The sequence below is a fragment of the Gymnogyps californianus genome, chromosome 3 (assembly GCF_018139145.2).
Source record: "Gymnogyps californianus isolate 813 chromosome 3, ASM1813914v2, whole genome shotgun sequence".
NCBI lineage: Eukaryota > Metazoa > Chordata > Aves > Accipitriformes > Cathartidae > Gymnogyps > Gymnogyps californianus.
The window spans coordinates 4,512,937-4,530,377 of record NC_059473.1 but is presented as its reverse complement, the minus strand read 5'-3'; the positions used below and the strand labels follow the sequence as shown (position 1 = coordinate 4,530,377).

The 17,441-nt window shown below is 39.8% G+C and overlaps 1 protein-coding gene across 1 annotated transcript in view; it reads left to right on the top strand.

The window, feature by feature from the left end:
• The window catches only part of USP34 (ubiquitin specific peptidase 34), a 141,254-nt gene extending 124,924 nt beyond the window's left edge, over positions 1 to 16,330 (top strand). The window contains exons 68-81 of the mRNA XM_050893030.1: positions 347 to 981; positions 2,473 to 2,630; positions 3,885 to 3,963; positions 7,336 to 7,462; positions 7,811 to 7,918; positions 9,018 to 9,122; positions 9,247 to 9,371; positions 10,433 to 10,585; positions 11,550 to 11,673; positions 13,340 to 13,419; positions 14,172 to 14,312; positions 14,448 to 14,594; positions 15,221 to 15,380; positions 15,695 to 16,330. Of these exons, the coding sequence (XP_050748987.1) occupies positions 347 to 981; positions 2,473 to 2,630; positions 3,885 to 3,963; positions 7,336 to 7,462; positions 7,811 to 7,918; positions 9,018 to 9,122; positions 9,247 to 9,371; positions 10,433 to 10,585; positions 11,550 to 11,673; positions 13,340 to 13,419; positions 14,172 to 14,312; positions 14,448 to 14,594; positions 15,221 to 15,380; positions 15,695 to 16,305 (2,753 nt within the window). The 3' untranslated portion in view covers positions 16,306 to 16,330. The remainder of the gene's footprint in view (positions 1 to 346; positions 982 to 2,472; positions 2,631 to 3,884; positions 3,964 to 7,335; positions 7,463 to 7,810; positions 7,919 to 9,017; positions 9,123 to 9,246; positions 9,372 to 10,432; positions 10,586 to 11,549; positions 11,674 to 13,339; positions 13,420 to 14,171; positions 14,313 to 14,447; positions 14,595 to 15,220; positions 15,381 to 15,694) is intronic.
• The last annotated feature ends 1,111 nt before the right edge of the window (positions 16,331 to 17,441 follow it).

Sequence of the window (17,441 nt, the reverse complement as noted above, 5' to 3'; positions counted from 1 at the left end):
TGACGTCTTGGTCAAGCAGTAGACAGTTTAGTCATAGAAAGCATCTGGGTTTGTGTTTCTATGATGGGATGCATTGTGTTAGAACAGTCAGAACCAAGCAGCAGACAGGAAGATAGGGTGAAGAGGCCTGAAAGCGAATCTCAACACCACTTTTCACATGCTTTGTGCTAGTCTTGTCCACTCTGATTTTTTTTTTCATCTCTAGAGTGAATATAGTAATAGCAGATTCTGTGAAATGCTTTGAAATCTGTAAATGGAACATACAGTGTAATTTAACTTCTGTTTAAATGGCTGTTAAGCATGTATGTCATTTTCAAAGGTGTAACAAATTTGTTTTTATTTGAAGCTGCAGCCTATCTCTTGGTGTCGCTTATTCCAAGCAATTCCTTCCGTCAGATGTTCCGATCGACCCGCTCTTTGCACATCCCTACACGTGACCTGCCTCTCAGTCCAGATACTACAGTAGTTCTTCATCAAGTCTACAATGTGCTTCTTGGCCTTCTTTCAAGAGCTAAGCTATACGTTGATGCTGCTGTTCACGGCACTACCAAACTTGTGCCCTACTTCAGTTTCATGACATACTGTTTGATCTCAAAAACTGAGAAACTCATGTTTTCTACTTACTTCATGGACTTATGGAACCTTTTCCAGCCTAAACTTTCTGAGCCGGCTATAGCCACCAACCACAACAAACAGGCTCTGCTGTCTTTTTGGTATAATGTGTGTGTCGACTGTCCAGAGAACGTACGCCTTATTGTACAGAATCCCGTGGTGACGAAGAACATTGCCTTCAATTACATCCTCGCAGACCATGACGATCAGGATGTGGTGCTCTTTAACCGCGGGATGCTGCCTGCCTACTACGGCATCCTGCGCCTCTGCTGTGAGCAGTCCCCTGCGTTCACGAGGCAGCTGGCTTCTCACCAGAATATCCAGTGGGCCTTTAAGAATCTCACGCCACATGCCAGTCAGTACCCAGGAGTAAGTAGATTGATACCAAAAAATACCATTTCGTTGTTAGTATTTCCCCTCTCACTGAATGTCTCTTTTAATGAAAAAGATGGAAAGACTTATTTAACGTATCCAGTGGTGAAAGTATTATATTTTGATTTCCTGGTATAAGTAATTAATAATGTGTTTAGATCCAATTACTGTACTTCGGGAGGGGGGAATTGTTTTGGATTTTCTTCTTTGCTGTGCAGCAGCTGGAGAGCAGATGTTTTTTTCTGGAAGCAGACACTGGTGTTTCCACTGTTCTTCAATATTCTATACGCCAGTCTAGGCGTAAGAAACAAGGAATAGCCTTTAATGGTGGTCTCAAGAAAGCGTGTTGCGTTCTAAGACACTGAGTTGGAGGAATTCCCAGTGAGTTTCTTCTTTGCTTTCGGTTTCTGGGATGAGGGCCAAGATTTAGCCCGCTGCGTTCAAATGGAGGATGGCCTGGCGTTCACCTTGGGAACGCTTGTGTACCTTTTGCAAAACGTTGGTACGCTGGGAGTTGCGCCGTCTCTACAACGTTACGACACTTGCAGTAGAGAGTAGATACTAGTTAAAATAGCCCATGCGTAACGGTGGAAAAACAGACTTACAAAGTTTTTTAAGAGGCAAAACAGGCATTTTTGTGTGATTACTCAGTGAATGTTGCTTTGAGGTCCTTTATAGGTATACGAGGACAGAAAGAGTACAAAGATTTTCTTGACTATGTAGAGGAGGAGGATGCATGGAATCTTCTATGTTGAACTTCTGTCTAGTTCAGCTCCCAGAGTAAATTAATGCTCTGACAGCCCTGGGAGTATTCCTGCTGCTTTCATTGTTTGCATCTCCCCTCGGAAGTCTCCGTTTGTCTTGCAAGGGCCTTTAGTTACTCCACCGTGTTCAGTGTTCCCCATGCATATGGGACTTCAGCGAGTTTTGGCATAAGCAGCTTTCTGAATTCTGTTACTTAGAATGTAATATTATCGTCAGAGAATGCACACACCCGTGCACCATGCAGATGACCCCCTACGCTCCTTAAGGAAAGCCGGGAAGTTTGGTCACATGGATCAGGATTTCAGATTCTTTTTTTTATATATATCTATATCTTTCTGTGGCAATGAGCTGTGCTGTTAGGAAGCATCAAAACATCTGTTTAAGGTTCAGAAGGGTTATCTCAAATATCTGTGTCCTGATCCACACAGTAAAGGCTAAAAGAAAACTACATGAAGGATAGATAAGAAATATCTACAATTTCTATGTCAGAATTTTAGTTTTTAAGAACCGTTTGGTTTTAATTATTTAAGGTTAAAATGTTGTCTGCTGATTTTTATAACTTTGTTGTGATGCTTCAAAATGTATTCTCATCTGAATTTGCTCACGTATGTTTGTTCTATGTGTTACTTAGTAGAAGTAATACGTCATAAGTAATACAAATAAGATAGAAACTGTAGCATACTGAGAGAGATTACTCTAACCGAATATTTTTGTGTGTTTTAGGCAGTCGAAGAGCTGTTTAACCTCATGCAACTGTTTGTAGCTCAGAGACCAGACATGAGAGAGGAGGAGATAGAAGACATAAAGCAATTTAAGAAAACAACCATAAGCTGTTACCTGCGCTGCTTGGACGGACGGTCTTGTTGGACTACTTTAATAAGGTACGTTAGTAGTGAAGTTGTAGTGTAATAATCTAATCCTGTTTGCATAAGAACTATATTTTACCAAATGCGAAGTACAATACAAATTAGCGTGGTTATTTTGATATTCTTTTTGAAAAAGTTTTGGGGATACTTTTATTCAGAAGTAAGCACACAGAAAGTTAAAATCACAACTTTCTTTTTTCCAAAATCCATTGTTTGTGAATATAATTTATTTTAGAATGTTTCATCAGCTGAAAATTCAGAAACTAAGCGAATGTTTTAACAATAAACAGGTGTGAAGTAAGATGTATATTGTTGGAGTTCAAAAAGAAACACTAGGACAAAATTGCATGAGTGGAGCCCTTGGAAAAAAACCTAAAACCAAATCAATCAACGTTCTGATTCAGCATTTAAGCTGAAATTCCATTCTCAGCCTACCCGGATTAGTCTAGATGGGCAAAGCAGTGATTTCAGCTGCTGTTGTTGACATCGGTTATTTTGGGGCAGAAATAGTTTTTTAGCAATTGTGCCCATGGGACAGAGTTTTATTGTATCGGATCTTCAAATAGTTTTTTGTTTCTAGTCGTAGCAGTACAGCGGAAAGTGTTGCTTGGGTGTTTTCAGTATAACTATAAATTGCCTGTGTGTGTAGGTCAGGTGTTGGGGTTTCAAATGCAGCTGTTGATGCATTGGAACGCTCCCGTGAAAAGGAGGAGTGGGCTGCGTTACCTGAAGGGGTTGCATACAGTCAGCTGTCACAGAGCGCAGCCACATTTTCCCAAACCCTCTGGAAGAATTGTTGTGTTGAGAGGAAGCATTCATTAGCGTAATGCTTTATTTTCTGCTCTGCTGTAAGCATAAAATATTCTGATAGAAATGTTTTTATACATTTAAGAGTCCAAACATATGCTTAATTGAACCTATTTAAATGTATCATTTGACAAGCATAAACTTCTGTCTTGTGAAGTACATCGTTTTCCTCAGTTTTTAGCATTTTTGCAGACATTATTTGGGAAATATTTCTGTAAAGGTTGTTTATAAATTACTTTCGATGCCATAAAGTTGACATAAAGGAAGTTGACATCAGAGGCATTTTTAAATGAAAAGGGGGGGGGGGGGAAGAGAAGAATTACGTTCTTTTGGGGTTTCTTTGTTCTTCTGTGATTATTTTCCAAAATATAGCATAAGCATAACAATTTTAAGCATTTGTATCAATTATGAAAAGATGGTATGTCATTTTCAGTGTTCTCAATGTTTGGATTTTTTTCCTAGTGCCTTCAGAATATTATTAGAATCTGATGAAGACAGACTTCTTGTTGTGTTTAACAGAGGATTGATTCTGATGACTGAGGTAAAAAATTTTGTTATTTAATTACAATAAACATCTCGCTTTCTCATCAAGTCATCCCTTCCTTCCTGACAATGCGTTTGCTTTAAATTGTTTTAATATGGTAGCATATGAAATATGTTGATTAAGTACTGGCATACATGTAAAACCTTAAAGTCTGAAAGATCATAGGAAGGCCAAAAAAAGATGTACCAGACATTTTGTATCTCTAAACACTAATGTAGGAGGTTAAGCGAGTAAATTTGAGGCAATACAAATCTTAACACAGGATAAAGATAACAGGTTAGTTGATAACAGTGATTTGGTAGCATGACTATAAAAGGATGTAGCCTAAATAGGAGCGATGAGCAAGAAATAGATCCAATTGCTCTGAGGTTCCTAATGGAGAGTAAATTAGGTCTACTGAGAAAGTTGCAACTAGCAAGAGATGTCATGAGTAGTAAGAAATCAGTCTTGGCTTTCTTCACATAAGTACTTCCCCTCTCGTCTTTAGTAAGATTTCTTTAGTAGTAAAAAGAAGATCAGGAAAATGTTTGCCTGCTTCTCAAGACAGAGGGAAAGTGAGTTTATGCTTTTTTGGTGTCGTTCTCTTTATTAGAGATCAACTGTGAGTGAATGGCTGAGCGCAGTCACACAACTATTACTAGTTAAGAAGTGTTAAGGCAACAGGTTAAAATACAGACGTAACTTAAAGGATACTCAGATGCAGTTGTGATTCATATTTCTGAACGTTTCTCGGAGGCACTTCCGAGGCACGTCTCCCTCTCTTTCCTACCTGTTGTGCTTTGGTTTGCAAGGAGGAGTGGTCTAAGAACACACAAACTAGATTCCTTTCTGCTGAAACTAAACCTAACATGCATTTGTGGAGCACAGATAGTGTATTCCAGTTGTAAACGGATATTTGGTCCTTGAGACCAGACCAGAGTTAGTTCAAAATAGAGAGGAAAAAAAAAAGAATAAATAACGCAGCCCTGAAATGGGTACAGTTTGGATGTCAAGCCCAACGGTTTCACTCTACAGATCCACTCGTACTGTCCCGCAGTAATGTAGGAAAAGCCTAAAGGACATTGCTGAAAAAGCTCTGAACTGGTAGTGGCCACTTTCTTAAGATGAGTGAGATACCAGGAGACTGAAAAAGGGGCACGTACAGTGGTTATCTCTCTTTTTTTTTTTCTTTTGTCCTTAAGATGAGTGTAGGATCTTGGATTCTATTCAACACTTCCATTATTGAGCTGCTGGACGAGAACGTGTGTTTATTAAATATATTGACAATGCAAAATGGGGAAGGACGCTAGATCCTTTTGAGAACAAGAATAAAAATCAAGATTGTCTGGATGTGTTGGAGAAAGTGTAAAAATAAGACGCAATTCATTCTTGGCACGCGTAGAATGATGTATTCAGGGAGAGATAATAAACTGGTAAAAATCCACGGTGCAAGGCAAGTGGATAGGAGGTAGTTGTAGCTGTACAGTAAATGGGATACTGGAATAGATTGCTTCAGAAGGTGTCAGCCAGCACAACTGGAAGTCGTCAGGAGGACTTTGAGCAAACATCTGTCAAGGATATAAAGACATTTAGTCTGCCTTAAGGCATGGGGATGGACTAGATGTGGCTTTGAGGTTGATTCCAGTCCCATTTTTAGATGGTTTATGTAAAAAATTCTCTTAAACTTTTTTCATGTCACTAGTTTGTATTTTCTGGGAAAAAGTGTGATGGAAAAAGCTGGAATTGCAAAATCAGTTAGAAAAACTAAAACAAAGACACTGCAGTGCTGTTTGAAAACTGAGTTTTCAGGAGCTTGTTATAAAGCCTGTTGATTAACTGTAGGTAATTACTCCAGCGTATCTGTTCCTCTTTGTCTTGAAAACGCTTACGTTTGGTAAACTTGGGCTAAAAAGTTAGGAACTGAGCTATAACTTTATTCATACGTGAAACTCTTAAGTAGACTAAGATACATACATACGTATAAGAACAACTTGTTTAACAGCTTAGTTAACCCTGATCCATACTAACAACGGATAATTAAGTTTATAAAGAATGCATAATATAAGATGCAATTTATCCTATGTAAAACATTGCTAGAAATTAGATAAAACTGATGTTGCTTTACAGCTTGAAATTGCCAGGCCTTATATTTTCACTTGTTCACTGGAAGTGTTGAGCGTGGTGAAAAATACTGCATCAAGGAGTTGTCACATCCAGAAAAGTTTTCCACTTAGCAGGGCTAGGCCGTCTATCTTTTATCCTCACTATAATATAAAAATGGCATATCAAGATTTTGCATTATAGGGAACGGGAGTACTGTTTCTTTATCTTTAAAATATCCCAGCAGATTAAATCTCTTTTCTTACATCTTGCGCTAGAATTTTTGCAGTTCGGAAATGAGTTGCTTTTCCTTCCCAGTATTTCTATAAATCACAGATGCCCAGAAGGTATCGTAGTTATAAAAGGAGAAGTAATTCATCTGATGTACAATCATATCGCATATGTCCTTAAGCAGCATTTTGAAAAATGACTAGCATCTATATTAATCTCAGGTTTTTTCCCCAAAATCACGTACCCATGTCTGTCTTTATGCACCTCTAATATCACTTTGTGTGTTGGCACAGAAAGATTGGGATTACAGGTATATAAAAATACCATGTCTCAAATCATGCTTTGCTTATTGGGTTTTAGATAAATGTGTGAAAACTTTGTAATTGTTTTGAGCCACCAATATAAATCCTTTACCTTGAAAACAAATTAAGGCTGTTTTTAAATGTCCCTCTCTGTAAGCTGTATTGGATGTGCTCACAAAAATGCTCGTTTCTTGAGTTGAGTTGAGATGGGCGGTAGCTACTTGTAGAAGGTTAAGGTTATAAAAAATTTTACAAATTCAGTTTCCCTTTGGCATGCATGTGATGAAAATTTAATAGGACTAGTTTGGGGGTTAGGTGAGAAGAACAAAAATGAGCCTTATGGCCAAAGGCAAGTTTCAGTTTAACAACCCCCCCAAGACTACCTGTCGCTCATTGTTACCAAAACTAGATGTCCAGGTCAACAGTTACATTTGGTTGTTACAGAAGATACCTGGTCGTTCATTTGTCCTCTCTCTTTCCTTCTCTCTTTCTGTCCCCACCCCCTACCCCTTTATTTTCTTTTTTTTTTTTTTTTAAGAATCTTTTAGTAAATATACTGATTTTGTATACAGGTTTATTCTCTTTTTAGATGTTGTTATCTTTGAGTAACTTTGTGATTACACCTAGCACCGTATATTTTGATACATCTTGTTTGAGCATAAAATAAACGCTAAAGTGGTATCTGTAGGATAGAAATAGAAATGGTAACAAGTATGTTAATTTGGCAACGTAAAGTTTTGGCATTTTTTCTTGATAGTCCTTTAACACGTTGCACATGATGTACCACGAGGCCACAGCTTGCCATGTGACTGGAGACCTGGTAGAACTTCTGTCTATTTTCCTTTCGGTTCTTAAGTCAACACGTCCGTATCTTCAAAGAAAAGGTTAGATTCTGACTCTTCGAAGGATTATGCCTGTTGTCTGTTAATTAATTTTCATGACCCAAACACTAGTATTTTATCTGGCTTATTATCTGTGTTTAAAAACTTCCCGTACAGTAGGAGATATGGTTATTAAGTGTTATTAAATTGTTACTTGTTAAATTATTTATTGACATAATATGAAACTAGATTAAGTAAATTTAATAGCAGTAGACCAGTGAGATTTAACAGATTTCTAGATTGATTAAAATCATGCTGGAGGAAAAAGAGATTCTTCAGCAGTAGAATTGTATGCTTTATTTAATGAGCTTTTGCGAAATTCACAGATTTCTATGGGTTTTGCATTTGCAGATGTGAAGCAAGCTCTCATTCAGTGGCAGGAGCGAATTGAGTTTGCCCATAAGCTCTTAACTCTGCTAAATTCCTACAGCCCTCCAGAACTTCGAAACGCTTGTATTGGTAAGTCGTAACGGCGTAACTGCAGTCAGGAAGGACCTGTTCTACGCAGTTACCTGCTTTGAAATGTAAATTCCGTTTTTGCAAGTGCAAATGCTTAGTAGCTTACTCTGTAGCTTGGGATTGTTGATATTAATATTGTCCATACAGCAATATGGCCGTTGTTCCTGTTCTAAATAATTCTGGTTTTGTCAGGTTAAAATTAACATTCCTGCTTCCCTAGGCACGCAGACTGTGTGCGCAAAAAGTCAGCCTTCGTTTGGAGAGACCAATTTGCTACCTGCTAGAGGGGCATGATGAAGGAGTAACTCCTGACTTCAGGTGTCAGCGAGTTTAGAATCAAATCCCAAATCTTACACTAAAATTCAAATAGTAACTAACGCTCCACTCAGAAGGGTGCATGGCGACCAAGTTACTCTGAATAAAAGCTTTTAGTGATCGTTTTTATGATCCATTACTGGAAGGTATAAGAAGAAAAGTAAAGCTTAAATAGCTTGTAGAATGGAGTGGATTTGCTTTTCTGAATTGTAGACATAGACATTATATATAAGTGTCTCTTTTGCATTAGAAGACGTATTTCAAAAAGGTCTGGGTTTTTTCTAGTTCAGGCTTTTTTAATACTATTTAATACGGAGATAATCTGCATTTTTGTGCATGTTGATGAAGGCCTAAAACTGTGTCCCAGTTACCTTTTTTTGTGTGTGATTTGTATGCGTTTTCCCCTGATTTTGAGTGCCTTTCTCATTGTCCTCCTGACTGCTGCTGGTTGACATTTTCCAGGCATCAAACCTGCTCTGTTTAAGAAGAAGGAAAGAGGGTAATTTTATTGAGCTTCTACTTTCTACAAGTTGGCACCCCTCTCACTGGTGGTCGATCTACCGCTGAGCAGGTTTTCTCCCAGTGGCAGAGGTGAAGGGAATCTTGACTGGTTCAGGGGTGTTCACTTCCCGTGCTATTCACAGTAGAGCCTGCCTCCACGGTGCACGCTAAGTGCAGCGAAAGTGATATGAAAGAGAGTTTGCAAATGCATGAGCCTGAAGTTAAACTGTTTGCTGTTAAGAAATAACAATATGTAATAGCAAAAACAACTTTTTGTTTGTAGATGTCCTCAAGGAGCTTGTACTTTTAAGTCCTCATGATTTCCTACATACTCTGGTTCCATTTCTACAGCACAATCATTGTACATACCACCACAGTAATATCCCAAGTAGGTATTTCAGTGATTGTATTTTGAAGTTCTCTTACACTGTTATTACTCTGTCGTGTTCCTTGCTGCTGTCAACTATTGACCTTTTTAATATATCCCTATTTTATCCTAACTTATACTACAGTGTCTCTTGGACCTTATTTTCCATGTCGTGAAAATTTGAAATTAATAGGGGGAAAAAGCAATATTCGTCCTCCACGTCCTGAACTTAATATGTGCCTCTTGCCTACAATGGTGGAAGCCAGCAAGGTACGTAAACGTACGGTCTTATATAAATCGCTATTTCTCTACTGTTTTCCCGTTTTTATACAAGTATTGTAAGAATCCAGTAGCATAATGCATTTACGTTTTCTTTGTAAACAAAGCATAATTCTTCTTCAAGATGTGTTGTCCTCATATACTCCATTCTAGATGTGCACTCCAGAAGCACCATTTCCCTGCCCTTGGTGGTACGCAGCTTCATATTCCAGGCATGATAAGGGTTTGAACCTTGTGTTCAGAAAAAACCCCATAGCACACATTTTGATAATCTTCCAATCTGTTTGTGGCATTTATAAAGAAAATTCAGGAGCCGCCCAGGGCTTGTCCAGATGGGTTTCAAACTATGTGAAGATTTATTACCAGACAGCTAAAGAGATCCTCCAGGTTTCATTAGAGTCCTTTCAGCCGGGACTGAAGGCATAATCTGCTATTTGTTTGGGTAAAATACCAGTACCTGAAATACCGTCTAGGGCTTTAAGTCTTTCACTTTCCATTTTCCCTTCTGTGGGCTTCCTGATGGGATGCCAGCTTCGGTGGGGCTACTTCGTAGTCGCTTGCCACGTCCCGTTATTACTGTTGCAGCAACGGTGGGATTCAGCTCACGTAACTTTGCCTATCTAAAAGGTCAGCGTCCAGCTCTTTCTGCGCTTAATGGCGATAAAGAGTTACCCTCGGAAGGAGATGAAGGGTTACCCTCCTTCCTGTCCTAGACACCCGAGTCCGGATGAGGTGACTCTTCCTCCGGAGAAGTCTCTCTCTCTCTCTCCCCCCCCCGCCCCGTTGACTGCAGGGCATACTGAAATGCCTCCATTTTAGATAGCTGAAGTCAGGTAAGGTGAATCCCACCCTAAAAGGAATATGTATGGACAATCATTTGAAGAAGGAAAACTGGTTACTTGCTGTCCAGTAACTGTGGTTCTTCAAGATGCTTTGTCCACACAGATTCTGTGGTCCTCCTCCTGTGCTAACTCCGAGTCCTGTCATAGGGGATTCTTATCGGTGAAGGAATTGAGTGGTGGTTGAAGCCGCCATACCCCTTATGCCCTCAGGTACAGTGGTCGCAAGGACACACTGGGTGCAGGCACAGCCCCAGTGGACACTGCTATTCAGAAAGAATCCAATCTCCTGCACATGGGGCCTATGTGCACGTAGATGGGAATCTGTGTGGGCAACACATTTCGAAGAAGCACGGTTACTGTAGGGTAAGTAACCCTTCTTTTTTAAAGCTTTCAAAATGATGCTGTGTATATTTGTGCACCATCAAATTTACTGTATAACCAAAGGGTTTTTTAAAAAATGTATAGAGCCAGAAATGATCTGTAGTGGTTTTTTCCATCATGTATCCAGAGGGTAATGGACGTGACACTAAATGATGTAAATATTTGAACTGAAATTCGTCATATTACGTGACACGGTATTTTACACTTTATAATGAATTCCTATACATTTGGAACCAGAAGATTTTTAAGCCTCTAAAACCACATCCACAATGACATTTCCCTGTGGTTTTCCATGCTTATTTTTCATTCATTTGTTTTGTCTAAGATTGCATCTGTGTGCTTGAGTTTTTGAGATTTCCTTTTGGCTATCTGGTCTACAGAAGCTGATGCCATTTTAAGCGTATACATCCAAAATATATTAAAATATTGGCACACAAAAGCCTTGGCATGTATTTATCATTTGGTTTGAGACATTCCTGAAAATACTGCTTTGAAAGCTTGTGGAGCTCTGTCTTGAGAAAATTCTGACTTCTACAGATCGTAACTGACAAATGACGATTTAAAAAGCAGTAGCGTATATATATTTAGGTATCTGGATATGATTGAAAATCACTGCGTTCTTTTCTTGTCATCTTCAAGATGGGGTATTCGCACCACTTTGCATCTTCTCAGTCTGTTGATTCAGAATCCTACAAGAAAAGTTTTCAGGGGTGGGGGAATTGCATTTGCCATCCCTCCTCCGATCTCACTGTCGTGCTTGCCAAGGGCTGGGTGAGGAGGCACAGCTGGCCCGGGTTAGACCTGGAAATTCCCATCATGTTTGCCTGTAGTATTTGATTAAACATTTTAGGGCAAGAAGTGCAGTAACATTAAGCCAGATGCTTAGGAAATCTGGCTGCTGCTCGGTTGCTTATGTAGTTTAAACGAAGCTCTCTTAAATCTTCAGGGCAAAGACGATGTTTACGATCGTATGCTGCTAGACTACTTCTTTTCTTATCATCAGTTCATCCATCTACTATGTCGAGTTGCAATCAACTGTGAAAAGTTTACTGAAACTTTAGTTAAAATGAGTAAGTATGAAGGTTAAACAGCCTAAGGATTTCTTTTTCTGTGATGACTGTGAGTGCTTCTCCACTAAGTTTTATATTCACAATTTGTAAGAAAAAGCAGAGCTTACAAAACTTGCTGCATTAATTGTTCTGGATGCTATTTTTATCCACAAAAGTGTATGACGTGTGCCACGTAGTGCAGTCTTACCTACATGACTGTCACGCTTCGGGCCTGTCCAGAAAGGAGATGAGGCAACCAGTGGGAATTCAGTCTCCTTGCACATTTATAGTTTAATACAGGACTCACTGAAGCCATTTGGTCTTTTGGTTTGGCAGTTTAAACAGCTTTGGATCATATCCTGGATCCTCAGCATCTCTGCCAATGGCATTAATTGGCAATCTGCCCAGGAGCATCCATGACCATCTGGACAGCCACAGAGGGCACTGGTTCTGTTGTTCCCAACCCGGGTTTGTTTTACTCCACAGTTTTAGGAACCATCGGAACATTGAATTAAGTTTATAATCATTCAGTCACGTAGTTTGTACCCGATACTCGTGTCAGCTCTGCCAGTAGATACCACCAGTATCTGGGTTTCTTCCTGTCACAATGTAAACCTATTTTTTTTGGTGCGTGAACAAGGTGTTCATGGCTTTATCTGTCTGACTACTCCAGCCATTCAGCTGGTTCTCTGCAGGAGAGCATCCCGCCTTGAATTGCCCCATTAAGTCCATGTGCTACTCCAAAGGCATGTTGGGTTTTTGGTTTTTTTTTTAAATTTTGTCTTCCACCACAGACCCTAGGGTAAGCCGAGCTGCCCAGTGTGGCAGGTGCAGATGCACAAACCTCAGTGTCACACAAATAGTTCTTGCGTGGAGACACAGACTGGGAGCCGTCTCGCTTCAGTTGTCTAAAAATTAGACGTACAGCCAGATTTTCCTCTGTAGTCAAGTGGAGAGACGTAGATTCCTTCCAAGAGAAATTTATCTTCTCATTCTTAAATTTCTTAAGCAGAACGGACCACCTTCTGAAAATACTGGCTTGTTTTCTCTGCCTGTAGAAGCTGGCTAGCTAGTTATGATGAAATACCACTTCTAGACAAATAAAACTATACAAAATTAATCTTGTCCAAAGAGCGGTGATAGTAGAATGTACTTTTGATCCCCTGACTCACCCATTGCCTCGTTGTTTGTCACACTCTTCTAGCATTATTAATATTTACTGTAGGTTGTGTTAGTTGTAAAGTGTACTGGGAATGTGTATCGTTTGCTATTGTTCAGTGTATCCCTTAAGTCTTTCATGGTCTACACAACAATGGTGCTTGGGTTAATAATGAAGATTACCCTTTAAAAATTCTATGCTGCTTTTAAAAAAAAGATATTTAAAACCTTTAAGTGTTATAGCTGACCAGTTGAAAATCTAAGACAGTAATAAAATAACCTGATTACAAACCCAGAACGAAAGCCAGCTCTTTAGGTTTTTTTATGTTTTACAGAAATACTGAAGGGATACATGTATGTATTAAACGTACTGTAAAAACATCACAGACGCTAGGTCTTTCTGATGATAAAAAAATGCTTAGAGTGTGCTCTTATAAAATGCTATGGCACCTTGGTGCTGCTTTTATCAGGAAGTGAGTATCTCCAACGAAATTCTCACACAGTAACTTATTTTCTCACAAAATTTCAGGTGTCCTAGTTGCATATGAAGGTTTGCCACTTCATCTTGCGCTATTCCCCAAACTTTGGACTGAGCTTTGTCAGACTCAGGTAAGAGTCAGCGAGTCTGAGAACTAACGGAATGGAAATACAGGCAAAATACAATGAATGTGAATCAGAGAGTAACCCGTAAATTGTAACTAGTGGGTATTGTTTAATCACTCAAAATACCAGTATTTTGAATGGAAAATACCTCTGCTTATGTTGCTTGTCATCTGATAAAACCTGATAAATCAAGTATAAAAACCCGGCAAATTGTATTTGCTCCCAGTATGCCCTAGGTCCTGCAAAAACTTAGGCAGCAGCTTCACACAGTACGCAGCACTGGCAGTCTGGGCGGTGCCCAAACCCGACTTCCTCCTGCCTCTGTGCATTTCCAGCTTTTCATGTAGCGTAAACGCTGGTATGATGAAACACGAGCTGGGAGGTCTCGAAGTCTGGGTATCGTCGTGTGCCCGCTGCAAGGAGGGGCCTTTGCACCTCTGCACGAGGACCCTGTAGTTGGCTCAGATTAGGAGACACCGGCCCTTCACATACATACTGAGCGTGATAAACTGGCATTCCTACGGCATAAACTTCATAAAAGGAAAATGCGCAATAATAATTGACAGTAATTAATTTGTACAATTTACTGATACCTGATAGACCTGCAGTATTTTTATCAGTAAGAATGGTCCAGTGTGAATTAAGAACATCAGTGGGCCTGGTTAGATGTCTCCAGCTGAGACAACTGTTGCAGACAGCGCTACCGCAGTGCCGTACTTCCAGTGATGACTTTGCCGTCTTCTCTCTCTCTTCACCAGTCCGCAATGTCAAAGAACTGTGTGAAGCTCCTCTGTGAAGATCCAGTTTTCGCAGAATATATAAAATGTATTCTGATGGATGAAAGGACCTTTCTTAACAACAACATTGTGTACACCTTTCTGACCCATTTTCTTCTAAAGGTACGTGGTCTTTTAGTGGTAATTTCTATTTCAAGAAAGGCAGTCATATATCCTGTTTCAGTTTGGGATACTGTTTTCACAGTTCCTTCTTTTTTTTTTTTTGTGGTTTAAAGAAAAAATACGTTCTTTTCACAGGTCCAAGGGCAGGTGTTTTCGGAAGCGAACTGTGCCAACTTAATCAATACTCTAATTACAAATCTAATAAATCAGTATCAAAGCCTAGAATCTGACTTCAGCAACCAGAGAGTTGAAATTTCCAAAGCAAGCTCTACTTTAAATGGGGTGAGTCTTTCCTAAGCCGTTCAAGTATCGGCACTGTTTAGGGAGGCAGCTTATTTTCTATGGAAACTCTTCAGTGCCATGTGCCAGGTTCTAATTAAAGAGGTGGGCAGTGTTAGCGCTCCTTTGTGCATGAGCTGGACTCCTGGTGAGAGCATGGGAGGCTGCCTTAACTGGCTGGCTGGAAATGTTAACCCCTACCAACAAGACAGTCAGAAACTTAAGAGAGCAGCAATCAGAATCTCTCCAGAATTCCCCATTCTATCTCGGCGGGCACAGTGTACGTACTTGGCTCTCCCAAGCTGACGGTGGGGACCGTAAGACTGGGAGGAGGGCAGCGTATGGTGGAAAACAAGTAATGCAAAGTGCAGTAGAGTTCATCGTAGAAACGTTCTAACCCAGCAAAAGATGCCGTCTTACAGTGAGCAGCGCAGTATTGTCATCTGCTTAGGACAGATCTCCGTTAAGGTCAGCAAATTAGTAGTGAGTGGGAAATTTCAGTAGTGTAAGTATATTTAGAATTTGATCTTTTGGACGTTCAGAACGTGTTAGAACAGATCTCTCTGTGGGTAGGATTAATCCGAGTTTGAAATAAGGATAGTTAAGTTTGTTTACTTCTCTGTTTTTAGGACCTCCGAGCACTTGCCTTGCTGCTTTCAGTGCACACTCCCAAACAGCTCAATTCAGCCCTGATTCCGACTTTACAAGAGCTTTTAAACAAATGTAGAGCTTGTCAACAACAGAGGAACTCATTACAAGAGCAAGAAGCCAAAGAAAGAAAAACTAAAGGTTTGCCTTCTATCATGGTGTGACTCTAACTAAGGTTTTACAAACTGTTACAAAATGAACAGCACGCGTTGGTTTCTTAGCACTGCGGCGTGAGCCATTTCTTGGCTCCACTCCCCAACACTCCACAAGAAATAATATTTTTTTAATGGAGCTAAAATTCTAGGCAATTACATGAATTTTCTGTAAGGAAAGAAGTATTTATTAAAGTACTGTGTTTAATATGGAACAGGATAAAAATGTGAAAGGCCTATTACTCGGATGTGTGGCACGAAAACCGTGCGTTTTCCCTAAGCGAGTTTTCCTTTTTCTTCCAGACGACGAAGGAGCTACTCCTGTAAAGAGAAGACGGGTCAGCAGTGATGAGGAGCACACTGTAGACAGCTGTATCAGTGATATAAAAACTGAACCCCGGGAGGCGTTGACCCCAACAAGCACTTCAGATAACGAGACACGGGACTCTTCGATCATTGATCCAGGCACTGAGCAAGATCCTCCTTCCCCCGAGAACAGTTCTGTCAAAGAGTACAGAATGGAAGTTCCATCTTCATTTTCAGAAGACATAATGTTAGCGACGCGGTCACAGCACACGGAAGAGCAGTCAGGAAATGGTAAATTTGAAGAATGCAAAGAATTTAAAGACCTGCAGGCTTCCAAGGATTCCATTGGAGCCGAGGAGGACTCGGAGTTTCCTTCCACATCGATTTCAGCAGTTTTATCTGACCTCGCAGATTTGCGAAGCTGTGATGGTCAAGCCTTACCATCCCAGGACCCTGAAACTAGTTTATCAATCAGTTGTGGCCATTCCAGAGGACTTTTTAGTCATATGCAGCAGCATGACATTTTAGACATCCTGTGTAGGACCATTGAGTCTACGATTCATGTGGTCACAAGGATATCTGGAAAAGGAAACCAAGCTGCTTCTTGACATTAGATGGAGCATGTCTGCTTTTAAGTCTTTTTTTTTTTTTTTTTCCTTTCTTCTTCTTCCCCCCAAAATGCTGTTTGTATAAGTTTTGCTTATTTCTGTTTTGTGCTTCAGTTTGTCCAGTGCTCTCTGCTTGAATGGCAAGATAGATTTATATGCTTAATTCTTGGTCAGGCAGAACTCCAGATTTTTTTTGTTTCTGTTTTTTTTTTTGTTTTGTTTTGCATCTACCGTACACTTTCTTAAAGGGCAATCAGATAATGGGTATGTTTTATGTAATTAAGAGTTCACTGTAGTGGCTTTCATTTAATATGGCTGTCTGGGAGAACAGGGCCTCCTTGCCCTGTATGATGTAATTTAAACTTAAGGCATTTTTACTGTGTATAATATGGTGTCCTCTGTGCCAGTTTTGTACCTTATAATAGAGGCAGATTGCCTCAGATCGCTGTGGTTCTTATTATCAAAATTAAGTTTACTTGTATACTAAACAACCACAAGAAATTTGATTCTGTAAAGAATCCTCTTTAGCTGTGGCCTGGCAGTATATATATGGTGCTTTATTTAACAGAATACCTGTGGAGGAAATAAAGCACACTTGATGTAAAATTAATTGTTTTATTTTTATTGACATGATCAATTGCTATTCTGTGCACTTCATTAAACTGATTGTGATGACTTTTCATTTGTTTATAATATGTTGCTTCAGTCTTTGGATTTCTCATCAGAGACAACTTCAGAAATGAAACAGCCGCAGAGAAATGATGGTCAAATGTATATAATTGATGTAAATCTTGGTCCTTGTCTGGTTTACTTTGCATGAATGTTCAGTCACACAGTTGAGAGGGATTTTTTCCCCACTATGTCAGAACGTGAGGTGGTGGCAGAAGCCAGTGGAACTTTGCATTTCATTTCCCTAATTTTAACCTGTGTTAGTCATGTTTTTCTCCTGCACCACTTGCGGACTTCCTTCCTTTTTGCCCTCTACCCATGCTGCCCCTGGGGCCCACTCCATCTGGCCGCACTCCCTCGCTTTCTTGACAACTTCTGCACCCCCTGAAATGACTTTATCACCTTTCCCTGTCACATCTCCTCCTGTTATTTCTGAGCAATATCCATTTCCTATGTGATCTTTCGGA